The following is a 17312-nucleotide window of genomic DNA, read 5'->3' on the forward strand; positions in this document are numbered from 1 at the left end:
GGGCCAGAACCCTTAACACACCTTAACAAACCTCAGTGTTAAGTGGCCCTTTTCAACTGTTTGCTGGTTACCTGCTCCGGCATCCTTCTCATCAAGTATATAGAATTGAGTCCATGGAGAGCAACACTTGACTCTAAACATTGACATTTTGTGCACATAGACACACACACAGACTGGGGCAAATAATTCCACTGATTTTTAAATTCTATTAGCAGATATATGACAAGTATAATATAAGCGTATATTACATAAGTAAATAGTCACACTGCCCCAATATACTCTTTGAAGAAATAGAATTGCGGTATACAATAAATAAATTATATATAGTTAATCTGACGCATCCTTAACTGATAGACACAGCATCTTGTTTTCTGACCATAAATCAAAATGATAGATCATCACACGCATTCATTTTAAACTACCAATCGAAAGTGTTGCTGTTATTCCTTTTACTTTTTTAGTAGCACAAATGCCCGTTTTTAGAATATATAGAAACACTGTGTATATTTTAGAAACTCAATTAGCTCCAAACTTTGTTTGATGCACTCATATTTTGCAATCACACCTGTACGTGCGCACACAATAACAGTCACAGCCCACACTTCCACAAGTCCCATGCATGCATGCATAGCCAGACCCTGTGTCTGACACTCCGCACACTCCATGTTTTTCTCTCCCACCATCTGTGTGGTATCCATGTCCACCCCACCCACGTTTCCCATGCTTGCGCAGCTCTCACCCTGGTTAGAGGGTGCGGTAGTTATTTAAGAAAGACTTTATTTTGGTTCCAGCGGGAGAGTTTAAAATGGCGGGGACAGCATGCCATGCCCAACAGCAGAAGGAGCGGGATGCTGGCTGATCACTAGTTATCCACATACAGAAATAAGTGTGTCGGGGAATGAAAATACAGCGAAGCTGTGAACCCCGAGAGCTGGCTGGCAGAAATATACTTCCTCCTTCCAGGCCTCGCCTCCCTAACTCCACCCCATGACACGTTTTCTCCAGCCAGGCCCTGCCTCCCAACCCCCCATGACACACTTTTTCCAGGAAGACCCCACCTCCCAAAGGAGGTGTTCAAACACATTGCTGGTGGAGGACGGTTTGCATTCTAACCCCAAGAAAGGACTTCCATATCTCATCCAGAACTTCTCTCCTGAGTGGCCTGTTCCTTGGCTACTGCAACTCTAAGCAGGGAAAGAGGTGTTCCAAGAACCACAAAGGTTAAGACTGCATTCGCTTTCACTGCTGGCCTTGGGTATGGAGGTCCTTTGAGTTTGAGAGAAGAGTCATCTCCTGCCCTCAATCCTACACAGCCATGTCCAGTACTCATTGCTGGGAAAGCTTCCCCCACATTCCATACTGAAGCACACTGTCTCAAAACACAGCCAATCACCCATACAAATAAACTAAATTCAAAGTGAGTTGCCAAGTGAAATCTCTCCTATTTTCCTGAGTATTAGGATGCAAGAGGCCCCAGGTACTGAGAAAGCCTACCAGAAGGGAGAAATGTAACAGAGAGAAATCAGAAGTGATCTGAAGACCTTTGATTTTTGCCTCACACCAGCCCTTTTTATCTTTACACAGCAATTGACTTACCAAATGTCCAGAGAAAAGATATCAGCCTAGCCCCCACAGATCTTCAATGCTGCCCCCTTCAGCACACTGTGAGCCTGAGCACACACTGTTACGGTCACCATGTACAGTCTTTGCTTACTTACACTGCTGGTGTTTGTTGAGGGTGGGAATGAACAGTTGTCTTTTCTGTGTATAAAACAAAAAGACTCCAAAACACAATTTTAAATTTAATTTAAATTAAATTTTAAACTTTTCCCCACGTTTTACATCATAAACCTACCCTGACCATAGCATATGACTACTTATGTGCTAATTTTAGCCCATTAAAAAAAATAACAAATTCAATACCTTTGGCTTCTAGCAATGTTCAACTAATCATTAGACACCATACACATAAGCCATATCTTACAATAAAGACAAAGAACATTTCAATTATTATACCCACCTCCAAATAAAGCTATCACTATCAATATAGACAAAGATATAAGGATGAAGAATGCCCTGTGTTGGTGATGGTAGACAACAGACCTACTCATGATATATTGGTAGGAACAAAAATGCTACTAATAAGAATATATGGACACCTAATATGAAAAAATAGCCTGCTTGTGTACCTAATTAAATGACCAAACACACGTACAAGAGAAGACTACTGTCTATTAAAAAATATACACACATGAGCAAAACATGTCAGTAGAGCAAATTGTTCCAGATATTTTTATATAAAAACACAAGCCACAAATTATTTGTTCATATAAATAGAAAGGTTGTATAAAACATGAAGAGGGTAGATGTGTGTGTACATATATGTGTATATATGCATACATATGTATATATACATACACACATACATATACATATATATGAGAGAGAACGAGAGAAGAGAGAGATACACTTATGCGTGTGCAGGGAATTGTGGAAGGCTGCATGTGGATTGCTTCATAGTGGTCATCTCTAGAAAGAGGTCTGGTACCACATTTGGGAAGATAGTCTCTTTTCACTGCCTTGATTTTTCTACTGTTGAGATGTTTTCACCGTGGGAATGGCTAATGAATCAATCATACGCTGAGGAAATGAGCTATCCAAAAGAAGGTGATAGTAAAAATATATATACATTACATCCTCTGTATCCAAATGCCTGTTTGCTCAGCTCTGTGCTAGTCTGGCCAGCATCAGCCTCTACTCTTGGAGATTCTGCTGTTGTGTGCTAGATTATCCACCCAATCCTAAGTCATCTACCCAAAATAGGGGGCTAAATATAAAATAATGCCTTGCAAATTGCCACAGTTAGAGAAAAATTCCATAGACCCCAAGAGAAATTCTCTAACCAAAGGCTCTTCTTCTGCAAGGGGGACTATCGCTATTTAAAGCTTCTGAAAGAAATGGCTTCCCCTGGACTTCTACATCCCCTGTCTCACACACATAGTCACTGCTTTCTGTTTCCTTCTCAGCTTGCCATAAAACTGTGCTCCTGGCAGGAGAAACACAGGTCTGAAATCTATGCGCATCCTCAGCACTCACTTGAGACCAAGTGCACATGTTAAGCAGTGAACTAACTGTCCCATGTGGTAAACACATTGGGGAAATCAGGCAGAAACCTCACGGATTCCTATCCATCCATCCATCCATCCATCCATCCATCCATCCATCCATCCATCCTTGCATCAATCCATCCATCCACCCATCCTTCCATCCATCCATCCATCCATCCATCCATCCTTGCATCAATCCATCCATCCACCCATCCTTCCATCCATCTATCCTTCCATCCATCCATCCATCCATCCATCCATCTATCCATCCATCCATCCATCCATCCATCCATCCATCCATCCATCCATCCATCTATCCATCCACTTGCCATGGGAATGTAGGTACCAATTTTAAGCCCTGGGAAGGTATCTGCCTGTGTCTAGTATATGAGAAGGTACTACAAAGAGGAGGAGTGTTGGGGGAGCACTGGTATCTGTGGGTGGGTCTGACCGACGTCCAGACCAGGAAAAGATTTAGCTTCTTTCTTTTATTTTTGTTGTCTCAAATCACTAGATGGCAAATATGATGGAGTCTTTGTCATGCACGGTGATACAGAGGCAGACATTGTTCTCACTTGGCGAGCTCAGAGTCGCAAAGCATCCTAAGAGAAAGGGCATCTATCCACACTTCTGAAGTGTCCCACCTCCAATGTAATGCTTGATATTCTTCTACAGTGACCTTTCAAAGAATAGGTCATACTCAAAGCCTTCTCATGGGGCAGGTCCTTCCATCTACAGCCCTGACCTATGGAGCTCCCTGGGAATCTAAGGCCTCAACCTATGACAATTGTCACCATTTTAATGAGTCCAGTTCACCCCTGGGATTCATGTTGGGTTTCTGACTCAAGCCAGGCACTTTTATTTGGAACGATGACCTGATGAGTGCCCAGGTTCAAACCCATAATATGACTGCTTTTCTAATCAGTTTGGGAAACCTAGGTTTTTATCTAATTGAAGCCAGCTTCCTGCTGCTGTGTTCCATCAAGTCTCCCAATACTTGCAGCCCTTGTTATCTTGCTTTTGAATACACACATTCACTCACAAGCAGAGAGAGCAGAGAGAGCACACAGACTGCAACACATACAAAAAGAGATATACATACCCAGACACATGTGCACACACTGACCTTAACTTCTGGACAAGCTTCCTTCCGAGTCCTGAAAGATGGAAGGTTGAATCTTTCTCCTTAATATGCACACATAAGGTGGGCTAAACAAAGCCTTTCCAGAGTGGTCTGTAGAAAGGAGAATCATCTCTTAAATCCTCCCTTTTAGTTTTTAATTCCCTAAATGGCATCCTTCAAACAAAGGTCCACCAAGGATTTGTTTTCCATGTGAAACCCAAGTCCTGATATCTGACTCTGCATCTGTGAGTAACGGTGTGAAAAGAAAGGCCTACTGGTGGGAGCTCACATGCACAGACCTTTTCTTTGCTGCCCCTCCTGGGGACAGTCCACACCCCACAATAAAGTGTTCGGTCTCAACTTTTAAGTTGGCACAGACTTGTTTTTCTTAATTTCATTAGTTATCCTAAGGGCATTCAAAAGAGCCATATCTGGAGTCAAGTCATGTCAGAGAAAGCCCAGAAGACAGGGGTGTCCAGGCTTTACCATTGCTGGTGGTGCCCCTTGCAGGTTCAGGTTGAGCTGTCTGTGGGCTTGTCTGCCACTGAGTGGTTTCCATACGGACCAGAAGGGCCAGCTAGAAGGAACCAGCAGGAGCTCCATCACCCTCTACTGTCCCCTCTTAGCATCTTCAGCTTATAGAGTGCAGAGTGCCTGCTGTCCCGGTGGCCTTTCCCACCACCACCCATCTCCCCACAAGAGGAAGACATCCCTGGTCCATTGGTGAAATGTCAGGTGTCTACTGAAACCCAGCACGCCACAGCTTTCAGATATGCAAATTAACTTTCATGTACTGCAAAAGGCTTCTCTCTGGGAACTTTTGGTTGTGCTCCTAGTACATTTTACCTCAGGGAGGCAATGTTCGTGGACTCCTGGAGTCAAGAGACTAGGGAGCACATCCCCATGCATCCCATTGGTAACCATGACACCAGTCAAGCTTCACCCAAACCTTGCTGGGCACAGGTGAAAATCCTGTCCTTGCAGATCCCCAGGAGAAGGCTGAGCTACCCCTCTGGGTAGCCCGCTCCAGCACAGATTGTCTTCAGTGCCGCCATAATCTCAGTACTCCACAAGAATGTGCCAGGCCAGACTGCCATGAGCTTTAAAACCCCAGCGTTGAATATCTGAGACCAGATGTCACAAAGCAGCCTGATTGTCAACACACTGTTCAGCCTCTGTTGAAAAATGACATCTCAAACCAAACAGTAACACCCACCCTTGGGGTTGGGTCCAGTCACACAGCTTCATTGTGTAGTCAGTTCCTGGGCAGCAGTTCCCCTTAAGGATCCTGGAACATCTTGGATCTGGTCACCATTAAATGGAGAGAATCTGCAGGTGTCCTGTCCGTTTTCTTGATCCCTAAAATCACAACAATCATGCCCTTTCCATCACCTGTGCCAGCAAGACAGAACTTTCCCTAAAAGCAAGCACTGTGCTTCCTGGGAGCACTCATCTCCCCCCATCCCCCTCCCACAAGTTTGGGGTTTCTATTTGTTCCTTTTGTTTTTGGAAAGGAAATCTTTAAAAACCTCCTCTTCCTGGGTTTCTCATTCTCAGTGCAGAGCAGGAACCTGTGGATTCTCTACAAAGTCCAATTACATTTTGGCACATGAAGATCCACAGGGCCTTCTCCAGTTCGGAGCAAAATATGCGCCCCGCCCCCCTTTCTTTAAGCTATTTCTCTTGGCAAGGGGAAAAAGTCAGAGAGACTGGACCGGTCATGGAAACCCTGACCCAAGAACTAGCGTGAGCCTCAGACAAGACACGGCTCTGGAGAAGCAGTGTACACGGTCATTGTCTAGATCGAGCGCCTGAAATTGACACCATATGCACCAGAGGGGCGAGTGCTCCGAAGGGGCGGGGGGAGAAAAGCCACATGTCAGAACATTCTAGCAACACCTAATCCATCTCGAGGTTATAAATAAATATGATGCTCCTTTAAAAAACAAAAGTTGAAAAATCCTTCGCTAGATTGCTCCTGTGACAATCCTTCAGATAGAAGCGGACTTTATTAGGGAGACAAGAGGAACAAAGAGAAACGCATAACAACTTTTATGGTATATTTTACATGATTTTATTTTTTTTGCAGTAAATAAAGTGGTTATAGGGCTCCAAGGAAAAGGGCCCAGATGTTAGAAAGTTGTGTGAAATTTAGGGGAAACAAGCTGTAAAAAACACAGCCATAAAATAGGCTGTCAGTACCACACATCTGGACAATACAGCTGTATGTTCCCAGGGCCTGTCGTCACCCAAAGAAAACTCAATAACCTCATTTCACCCCAATTAGTCCACATACCAACAGGATCAGCTTTAAGCTGCCGGGGGGTGGGGGGGAGACATTCATATGGTGCCCCTGTGTCAAGCAGCTTTTATCTTTCACTTGGATTTGGTCACCGAGAAAAGAGACTGCCAACATAGTCATTTCCACCGTTACAAAACTCGATTCTATTATATTGTCCTAATAAGTCAAAGTTTGACAGTTTGGACTACCAGCTCTGCCAAACAACAACAGACTCTCTTAGCATGTGTGTGACCTGTCAGTCATTCCAGATGAGCCCCTGCCTGTGTCTGTGTAGCACAGTTTTGGGAGTCTGACACCACTGCACAGAGTTCACTGCCTTGCCAGAGGCGAGGTTGATAATGAAATGATTCAATCTCGGTGGCCCTGGGCATATTTCCCTTGCGTGTATTTGGCCAGCAGTGACCTGTCCTTGCATGGATAAATATCAGAAAACATAAAGTGCCATGCCGTCCTCTTAGCACTGATGGGCTGTATCAAAGATTGCACAGTGTCACCCTTCCTAATAATCGTGTTTCTTTATAGGTGTTGCTGGCAGCAAGAACCATTATGGATAGTGGAGAGAAACTTACCTTACCATTGATAGGGAAACTCTTGAAATTTCAACTTCTCCAGGTTAAATCAAAGGACCAGCAGAGACGCGAAAGTGAAAAGAAGGTACTGTACGGCACATGGGTTCCCAGAGCTCAGCAAGTAGTGAGGGGAACACAGTTAAAGACACCCCCCTCCCATCCTAAGCTACTATAGTCCATGACCTGGCAAATCTAAACGTCACTTCTGCTCCTTAGGGAACAAGCTACTCACAGACATGTTTGAAGAATTGTGATAAATAACATTAAAAATAAGTTCCCTCATTTGTGAAAATGGCAATATCCAGGGCATATAATCAATGTGGTTTTATGGTAGAATTCTATAATATTGTAGTAAGAATGGGACCCAGGAAAGAGACACGGTCATAAGAAATAAATATCAAAACAAGAGGGAAGAATCCTCAAGTAAGGATCTAACTATTTAAATTATCTGTGGTATTCACTTGGAGGGTTTATTAGAATGACAAACACCTGTTTCCAGACCATCTATTTATTCATTTTTCACATATGGAAACTTTTCATTAGCTTTGCCTATGGAAATCAACCAGCTTGGTTTTTTTAATTCACATTTGCATCTGAAAAATACATTTTAAAAAGCAAAGTGATGCCCAATTCAGAGGCATTTGTTATGATCATTATTTGAAATAAGAAATGCTTTCCTTAGTTTTCAAATCATGCTGAAATATTTGGGATGCCAAATACTTCTATATGTATGTGTGTGATATGTATGCGCGTGCATATGGGAAATGGATTGGACTGTGGGTCCCTTGTGACCTTAAGTAGAAAGGGCAAAAACCAATCAAGGAAAAAAGAAAAGGTAAATATATTCTCATTATGCCTTCCTTACCTTTTGAAAAAAATCCTTAGACATAGGTATCCTATTTGATTGAAGTCCTAACTGGATAGTTGTGATGGCCATAAGATGATGATGGTGGTGGTGGTGGTGGTGGTGGCAGCGGCGGCGGTGACATCACTTTGCACTTGCAATATAGGGCTCCATACTTTCCTAAGAGAACCCCATGTAGCTTCTCACTGGGGTGGCTCACACTGCACCCAGAACAACTCCATTCACAGAAATATTTGACATTCGAGTTTTCCCTCTACCGATGCTTTCTGTCATTGATCATAGATTTGTACCTCAAGAAACACTCAGAGAAGTTAAGAGTTAGCCGAGGAAAATTTAGACAATTTGATACTACTATAGCACTCTCTACATTTGTGTTTAAATGCCAGTGTCACGGGAGAACTTGAACCGTGAGAGTGAACTGCGAGTTTAGTAAACTGCCCGCGCTTCTGCACAGATGGACAGCATGCTTGAGAGTCCCTGTGTGTGTTCATGCCCATTAAAATTCAATAATTGTTTACTACGATATTTTCAGATTTCAGCGAGCAATCTCCAAATAAAAATAGAATATCGTAGACACTTGGGAATTTTTTAAATGCATGAAATGACATTAAATGTGTATGTTATTCTTCTGCTCAGCATTTCTCTGAATTGTGGCCTGTATTAGCATGGTCAGGAGATTCTATGGAAAAATCTGATTTGCTTGTTGAAAGTCCGAGTGTCTAACAAACCATGGCTTAAACTTTAGATTTTGAAGAAGAAAGCATGAGACTCAGTAAGAGAACTCTGAGCAATTAAGACCCGACAATTACATAATCTAATTTAATGTCCTTATTATCAGTGGTTCCCAGAGCACGAGCCCCTTGTGTCTGAGCTGAAACTATCTGAGTAGGTGCTAAATAAATTGATGAAAACTGATTGGAATAGATTACTCCCCAGAAAGTCCTCCTCAGAAATGCGAGATGAAAGGGGTTGTTTGCAGGGTGAGGTAATCTATGTACATTTCGGCGACCCTACCCAAGAGGTTAGTTGGAACAATTGAGGTTAATGCTTGTCAGCCAAAAGTCTGGCAGAGAGCGAAGCAGGCATGTGCGGCATATAGCCTGCAACAGCTAAGGGAAGCGTGTTCACAACACGATGGAGGATTTTCTGCCTCTGCTGAGCCCAGAAGGCTCGCTTCTGCAGAGGGAGTGGGGCTTCAGCTTTTTCAAACTTGCCATTAAGTCTACAGAGATATTTGCTTTCATGTGCTAATTCTGGTATATTGCTTACATCTGTCCAACCCTGAGAATATTTTATATTTTCTGTGCTTGATTTTTGGAAATGAACAATGAATGCTTTCTTTAAAAAAAAAAAATCCATAGTAGTAATTACAAAAAAAGGTTGAGGCAAGGATGAGGACACAGAACTCATGGAGTTAGATTGTCTCTGGACTTTTAGCTCCCCTGAAAGAGATGCAATGTGTCACTATATATTTGGTCCTATCTCCTCAATCAAAATTTTCTTTAAAAGTAGATAGTAAATTACAGTTTTAAGTGCCAGATAGAACAAAAGATATTTTAGACTCGGTTAAGTTGAAGAGCGTGCTGCACTTAGATTCTGGCTGTTGCTTTGCTTTCTGCTTTGAAAGAAAACTTGCTAGGTTATGAATATCATGGAAACTATAAGAAAGAGGTACTTTGAAGAAAAAAATGTGAAATCTTTAGCATGTTGATTTCTAGGATACACTTGAAAGTTTCTAATTTTAAATACGTTAAACCTGTTTGAAAACACTTTGATAAGGGCATCCAGATATATCAAAATAGATATAGATTATGATAGATACAGATAATGATATAGATGCAGACTCAAAACATGCTCTATTGTACAAACATTTCTAACGTTTTAGAACTTCTAATTATGATTGTCCTGCATTATAGCAGCAAATTAGATTGTTTATTATGCCATAAAATTTGGCGAGAGTGTTTGCTCAGAAATGAATCTCCCTCGTACCATTGTCTCAATGATCCTTCTACAGTTCTAGTCCTGTTACTCTTCTCTGTCCTTAGTTCATCAACTCAGCAAACGCTAACTGAAACACACATCTGCGGACACGGGGTCCTGAGTGCAAACACACTCATAATATTCGGTATGGTTTTAAAATAAATCTCTTGGCTTTTGTGCTGTAACGTTTTGTGATTTAGCTATTATATAAATTTCTAATTTCACTCCCTCTGACTTCTAATTAACTCCAAATTTTGCATTATGTATTAATTATAAGCATTTACTTAATTGTGCATTATATATCAGTTAGATTGAAAAACTAAAAGGAAATAGTTAATGTTCCAAAAAGTTGAAAATGGCTATGGCTACGTGACAGACAAAATCAGTGACCTTGAATATCACTACCCAATGTAAATGGCATCTCCCATCTTTCAGAACTGAAATAGGAATATTTACAAAGGGCTTTCCGAGAAGATTCAAATGTATTTTAATTGTGTCTTTCGCGGATGAATTCAATCTGCTCGCATTTTCTGAGAACATTACAGCGAATGCTTTTGTCTGAAAGGACGGCTCTTTCTGTTTGTAGCTTATGTGCTGAGAGCATGGTGCTGTCCTTCTCGTATGCACCAGAATGGGGGAAAGACAGACATAAAGAACGAGCGACTGATAGTAGCCAGCAAAAATTTCAATAAAAGAAAGCCTAATTTTGATAATGCAGAGTAATGAAGCCCACACGAGCCTGCTCCCAACGAGAAACGAGAAGTTAGGAGAAGCTCCCACAGACATTCCCCAGCTTCCTCCAGTCCAAACCCCAAGGAGCTGGAAATCAGCCATCAAAATGCCATTTTTCGCGTGTGTTTTGTTTTAAAGGAAAGGCCATGGGGACCGACCAGGAAATTAAAGGCTGGTTAGTTTTGATTCAGTTGTGGTTAAATTCTTCAGAAACTATTTTAAGAAGTCAAACAGAGGAAGAACAGGGGCTCTGCTTAGTGGGACCCGTGTGGTTCCAGGAAAGAAATAACGTGCCTCACTAGCTGGCTGGAATTCTTTGAGGCAGGATTATCAAAACGAAGATACAACCAGCACAAATGGAAGATCTAAGGAACCCCAAACCCCAGCAATCCAGGAGAAATAAATGACTCCCCAGCTGGCCTCGGCCAAACAGAGCTCTGCTTTGCTGGCTGTTTTGATTTGTCCTAGTGAAAATTTTTCGTAGGTTTCTAGAAAAGTTTTAGAGGAGAAAAATAGAGTAGTCTTTTAAAGGAGCAATAATCAGTAATAGTTAGCTACTATTCTTGACCATTTAACTCTACCTTTTCAGACACGTCACATCATCTAACATTGAGATGATTTAATGTGGTTAGCACAATGAACCAGTCCCAATTTGCACTATGGGGTGGGGAGAAGTTCAACATTTCAGAAGGCCAACAGCTATGCTCTCAATAGTTAGGAGTCAAATCACAACCATCCGATGGAATGGTGTGTTGTTAACCACTGTGAACACATCTCCTGTGTGTCTCAGTAATTCCGAGACTGCCTCAGAGCTCTCCTGCAGCCAAATGCTGTCTGGTCGTGTTTTTTTGGGACTTAAGGCTTTGCGGAACAATCTGTCAACAGTCATATGCTCCTTCTAATGACTTCTCATATAACTTCCTGAGATCCAGTGTGGGGATAGTGGTCAAAAAAAAGGAGGAAAACTCAGCGAAGATGCAAATGCTTGGGTTAACCCATCACTGATACCAAGGGCAATCATGATTTTATTTCTAGTCCTTCCTTCCTTCCCAAGAAATCACCCAGTGGCTCGAGGAATGATACTTTCGGGGCCTATTTCACATTCTCTAATTCTTTCTCCTGCCCCTTTGGATGGGTAGCTAGGATATTATTCGTTTACATGATGCCATGCATATGCATCCTGCAGGTGGCATGTATCACACCTGTGCCCCTCTTGCTCACCACACACACACACACACACACACACACACACACACACACACACAGAGTTTTGATTCACTGCACCAGGAGCTGCACCAACTACCTCCCATTTCTAGTAATATGGTGTGGGGTTCCAGAGACTGTATTATTTGATCATACAAAACAAATACATCCCTAAGCATGAAATTTTTTTAATTATATATTTATGTGTATTGTGCTGGTACCTACAGAGGCCAAAAGAGAACATTGCTCCCTCGGAGCTGGAGTTATATCCAGGCACTTGAGAGCTTCCCAGTGTGGGTACTGGGAACCAAACTCGGGTCCTCTGAAAGAGTAGCAAGCGCTCCTCACCACTGAACCCTCTCTCACACCCCACTAGACACGTATTTGTGTCACTGCAACGCAGTGGTTCTCAACCTGGGGGTCATGACCCCTTTGGGAGTTGAATAACCTTTGCACAGGGGTTGCCTAAGACCATCAGAACACACAGATATTTAAATTATAATCCACAGCAGCAGCAAAATTAGTTATGAAGTAGCAACGGAAATAACTTTATGGCTATGAGGAAATAACTTTATGGTATTAGAAAGGCGAGACCCACCACTCTAAAAGCTCTCTGGAGAAGCAGGTTTTACTTCAAATTCATGCATTTTCAGGTCATTGGAGGTCCTGGAAATGACCTGGTGCAGTAAGGAGAGGGAGAGAGAGTCAGGGAGCACAAACAGAAAATACAGAAAAAATATATAGGGCATAACAGACACATACAATACTGCAATCCTGTTTTTATCAAACAATGGCAATATTTGGTGTGCTTCCTTTTCTGTTTCTTGTTATGTATTATTTCTTTATAAAGTTGTAATCATGTCAAAATATGTTAACAGTTCTTTTAGTTAAAATGTATCATAATTTTGCTGTTATCACAGCATCCATATCTACTGTTTTTACTTGGTCTCTGAGTTTCTCCTGCTTACCATAATTTTCTTATTCATTCTTCTTTTGTTAGACATGTGTGTGCTTTCTGTATTTGGAGGAGTAAATAATATATTCTGTACACCATGACCAATATTTTGTCTAACTTATTTAGCATAGAATTTAGAACCTGACTGGTTATGTTCTCCCAAACTTTCTCATAACTGTGTTTTCAAATTGAACTGTGGTCACAAGACATAGTTTTCTGTTTTTAAAAAGTGTCCCTGATCAAATCAACTTTGAGATCACTCTGTGCCATGTACCATCTCAGAGATTTGATATCATGATGGCTGCTAGAGGGATGGGGAGGGGAGTGGGGTGTGGGGAGTGGGGGGAAGAGGAGCAAAAAGGGAGGTAGGGAGGAGGCAGACATTTTAAATAAAAAAAATTTTAATAAAAAATGAAGAAATTTCATAAAAATAAATTTTGAAAATTATCTATTTCACACATGTTTATATTGAGTTTGGAGCATTCTTGCTCCCCTATTAGCCTCTGTCAACCCTCACTTTGTTTTGATGAATATTTTTTCATAAAGATAAATATGATTAATACTGTGTCACCCCATACACAGTCTCTCTGCCTGTCTCTGAGGCTCCCCATTCTCTGGAATCAGTCAAGGAACAGTGAGATGGTAAGAGCATTATAATCCAGTTTCTTATAAAACACACAAGGAACTATGTTAGTTACAGCTGTCACCAGCCTGCTTTTCCATCTCTCTCCTTAATCTCATTGTGAAGATCTTACCGTAGGCCACACATATCCCAGTCAGTTATACGTGATGCATAGATCACCAGCTATCAGAATATATGATGCATAGCTGTTCACCATCATGTCCTTGGCTTTTGCCACTGGCCTCCCATCCCTAGTGAGGAAAAGAGAATGAATGTCAATTATGTTTGGACATTAATATTAAGATATCATTTAGAAATAAAATATCATTTAAAACATCTTGTAGTACCAAATAAGTAGGTTGCTTTGTTACAGAACAGGACTTTTTTCTTTGTCTTTAAAAAGATAATGATATAACTGAAGATTCTAGGTAGATTCACTTAACAGTCACTGAGTTTGTGGGATGCTGTGACTGTCTTCAGTTATTGTTTTACATGAGACCTCCACATCTGCGAAGTAGCTCAAATGGTTAAGAAATCCCTCTGCCTACCCAAAGCCCTCCCACAGTTGGAAGCATCCAGATGCCTTCTACTCCTGCTGTGTTTTTAAAGAGAATGCCTTCCCCAATGAACTTGACCCTGCATTCATGTGCTAGGGACATGTGTTCCCCAAACATGGTAGGGAAACAACTTTGGGGGTATCTCCTGCCTGCATTTTTTTTTTTAATTTACAAGAGTCTCTGAAGATGGGAACTGCTTGTTTGTTTCCTGGCCACCCAGACGTGAAATAATTACACAGAAACTCTATTAATTACAATACTGTTTGGCCAATCAATAGCTTAAGTGTATTTCTATCTAGCTCTTACATCTTAAATTATCCCATTTCTATTAGTCTGTGTATTGCCATGTGGCTGTGGCCTACCGCTAAGATGTCTGTGTGTCTGTCTCCTGCGGCAGCTACATGATGTCTCCCTGACTCTGCCTACTCTCTGTCTCTCTCTCTGTGTCTCTGTCTCTCTCTCTGTGTCTCTGTCTCTTTCTCTCTCTATATATATGTGTGTGTGTGTGTGTGTGTGTGTGTGTGTGTGTGTGTGTGCAAAATCTTCCAACCTGGTTATATTCTTTTAAGCCATTGGCTGAAAGCAGCTTCGTTATTAACCAAGGCAATAATATACAGAGGGGAATCCCACATTGTCTCCCTCAGAAATTTTAAGCTATGAGCAGGTGGACATAGGGTAGGAGCATGAAGCCATATTATTCCAAAGCAAGAAAGGACAGAAAAAGAGTATATGAGGGAAGTTAGTTTGTGATTTACGGTTCATCTCTGCTGAGTGTTTGTCCAGTCTGGCTTGCTCCTCTTTTGCCCCCAAATCCTAGCATATAAACCTGTAGGTTAGAGAGGAATACCTAGAACGGGAGAAAAATGAAAGGAAGATAAGAGTTGAACTTCCTGTGACTTGAGCTTAGTAGAAATGAAAGAATAAATTTCAAAGCAAGGAACAATGTTTGATCCTAGCTGTCAATCATTGTACAGTACGAGAGGGATGAGGACACTGCCCTGGTTCCGTTCTGGAATGGATGGTGGAGGGAGTGAAGAACAGTCTAGACACAGGGAGCAGTGTGCCGACCCCCTCTGAGGTCAGCTTTGAGAGGGGAGAAGAGAGCAAAAGATAGCTCAGGATCTACCAAGGAACACCTCTGTCAAACCTGGTGTCCATTAGAACTAAGTGCTTGAGTCTGCTCCTGTTCACTGCCATAGTTTCTCTGCCCAGAGAACCCTTGCTGCACCCAGAGGTTCCTTTAGAGCCGTCTTTCTCTATGTTCTGCAGATTGAAGGCTCACTGTAAACTGCCAGGAGAGAAGGCAATGACAGCCACTGAAAAATGATGCACAGAAGTGGAAACAATGGAGCAAATATTTTCACTCGTCTTTCTACGTAGTGAAAATATAGCAATTTGTGTAAATTCTTTGTTTTCCAATTTTTCAGTAACGATTATTATTTTTATATACAATGGTATTTATAAAGCCTTACCAGGGTGAATCAAGACCCCTCAGAACTCTTTGGCAAAGGTGAAGGAGTCCAATGGTGATCATTCATTCATACTAAAAGAAATTAATCCAGAGATTGTTTTTCCAGTCTCCTAGTTTGGCTTCATTAATAGAAGGAGAAAAGGAAGGTAGTGAGTGGAAGAGCAGCTAGGAAACACTGAGAGCATCCAACAGTCACTACTGGGTCCCTGGGAGGCCAGAGCAGAGGGCAGGCAGACGGGGATAGAGGGGACATTGAGAGAAGCAGAAGCTGAGGCCAGTCAGAGCCTCAGAGCAATAAGAGGACCTTATGGCCTCACGTCACACCAGCATGGTCCCTAGCATGGTTCATTGTCCCCAGACAAACTCTATGTCTTAGTAGAAGTTATGCATCTTGCTTCGTGAGATCAGATTAAAAGCATAATATCTGAACTCACCCTTCATATGGCATTACTAAATACTGGCACCAGAATTAGTCACTTCCTTTGAACTTGGGTTTATGATCAATCCATTTCTCAATAAGACCCCAAAGAAAACTCATAGAGAACAATGTTCGGGAGTTTATGAACTGATAAACTCTCTGGAAGGGGGTCCTTTAAGAAGTTTTCACTGTGCTCTGCAAATCCATGTAAGGATGCAGAACTATTTGAATGAGTATATCAATCAACAAACATTTATTCTTTGTTGTTATTATTTTGGTTGGTTTTGTTTTTTTGTTTGTTTGTTTGTTTGTTCTTTCAATATGGAGTTTCTCTGTAACTTTGAAGCCTATCATGGAACTAGCTTTTGTAGACCAGGATGGCCTTGAACACACAGAGCTCTTCCTGCCTCTGCCTCCCAAGTGCTGTGCTCTCAGAGGCCCTGTGTGTCCTGCTCACAGTGAGTCCTGCTAGTGCCTGCAAACTAATTGGAATCAGGGTCATGGTTATGCTCTAAGGACCCACTGCAAAGAGCATAGGTTATACTATACAGTCCTCTGGTCTGACATTCCCATTCAGTAACTTGGAATTAAATCATTGCTTGCCCCCACCAAGCTTTCTTCCTCCTCTATAAAGTGAGGCTAATGCTCCATCCATTGTACCTGTAAGGACTGAACAAGACGCAATGCCTGCCATAAAACATGAGCTCAGAACATAGAAATATCCTAATACTGATGATGACAGCTATGATTAAAATAGCCATTTGCTAATTTACTGCTATAAATACTACTTTCAGTATTATCGGGCTGACTTATTGGCCTAAACTGAAGGAAAACAGAAAGCTATAGAAAAAACTGCAAATGTAAGCTGGAGAGGTGTGTTCAACTGTTTGCAGCCCTCGCACCTGCTGCAGAAGCCTGACCACAGGGAGATGCCCAGTTTCCAGACCCTCCTATTAGCCCTCACATTTGAGTTGGCACGAACATCCTTGATCACCCTGGGTCTCTTTTCCATTATGTTTTTTTTTTCTTTTCCATTTTTCTTATTGTGAGCAAGCTCCTTCGTGATGGCTTCTTGGCTATCTAATACTCACTTCCTTCACCCACATTAGCCATTTGCTCCTATGGTCCTATTATGATCATCATTACTTAAGAGCTCACATGCTCTAACCTTGGGTGTTTCTCATACTTTCCTCTTAAAGAATTACCTAATAATAACACTCCCCCAAACACACACACACACACACACACAGAGTTTCTTCAACCCCCTTTTAGCTGCTGGTCCAGGGAGCCACCAGTCTCCATTCATTGCCATCTCTGTTATTTTTACTCTGTGGTCCAGAATATTGTAATCAAACCACACTTTACAAAGTCTTATTTCCATCATGATTATGAACTCAGAGACCCCTCT

The 17312-nt window shown here is 41.7% G+C and overlaps 1 protein-coding gene across 1 annotated transcript in view; it reads left to right on the forward strand.

Moving 5' to 3' along the window:
- Positions 1-17312, forward strand: part of Spag17 (sperm associated antigen 17) — a 226544-nt gene that overhangs the window by 62826 nt on the left and 146406 nt on the right. Inside the window, exon 4 of the mRNA XM_057793886.1 lies at positions 7055-7186. Within this exon, the coding sequence (XP_057649869.1) occupies positions 7055-7186 (132 nt within the window). The remainder of the gene's footprint in view (positions 1-7054; positions 7187-17312) is intronic.

This window comes from Chionomys nivalis, chromosome 18, assembly GCF_950005125.1.
Source record: "Chionomys nivalis chromosome 18, mChiNiv1.1, whole genome shotgun sequence".
NCBI lineage: Eukaryota > Metazoa > Chordata > Mammalia > Rodentia > Cricetidae > Chionomys > Chionomys nivalis.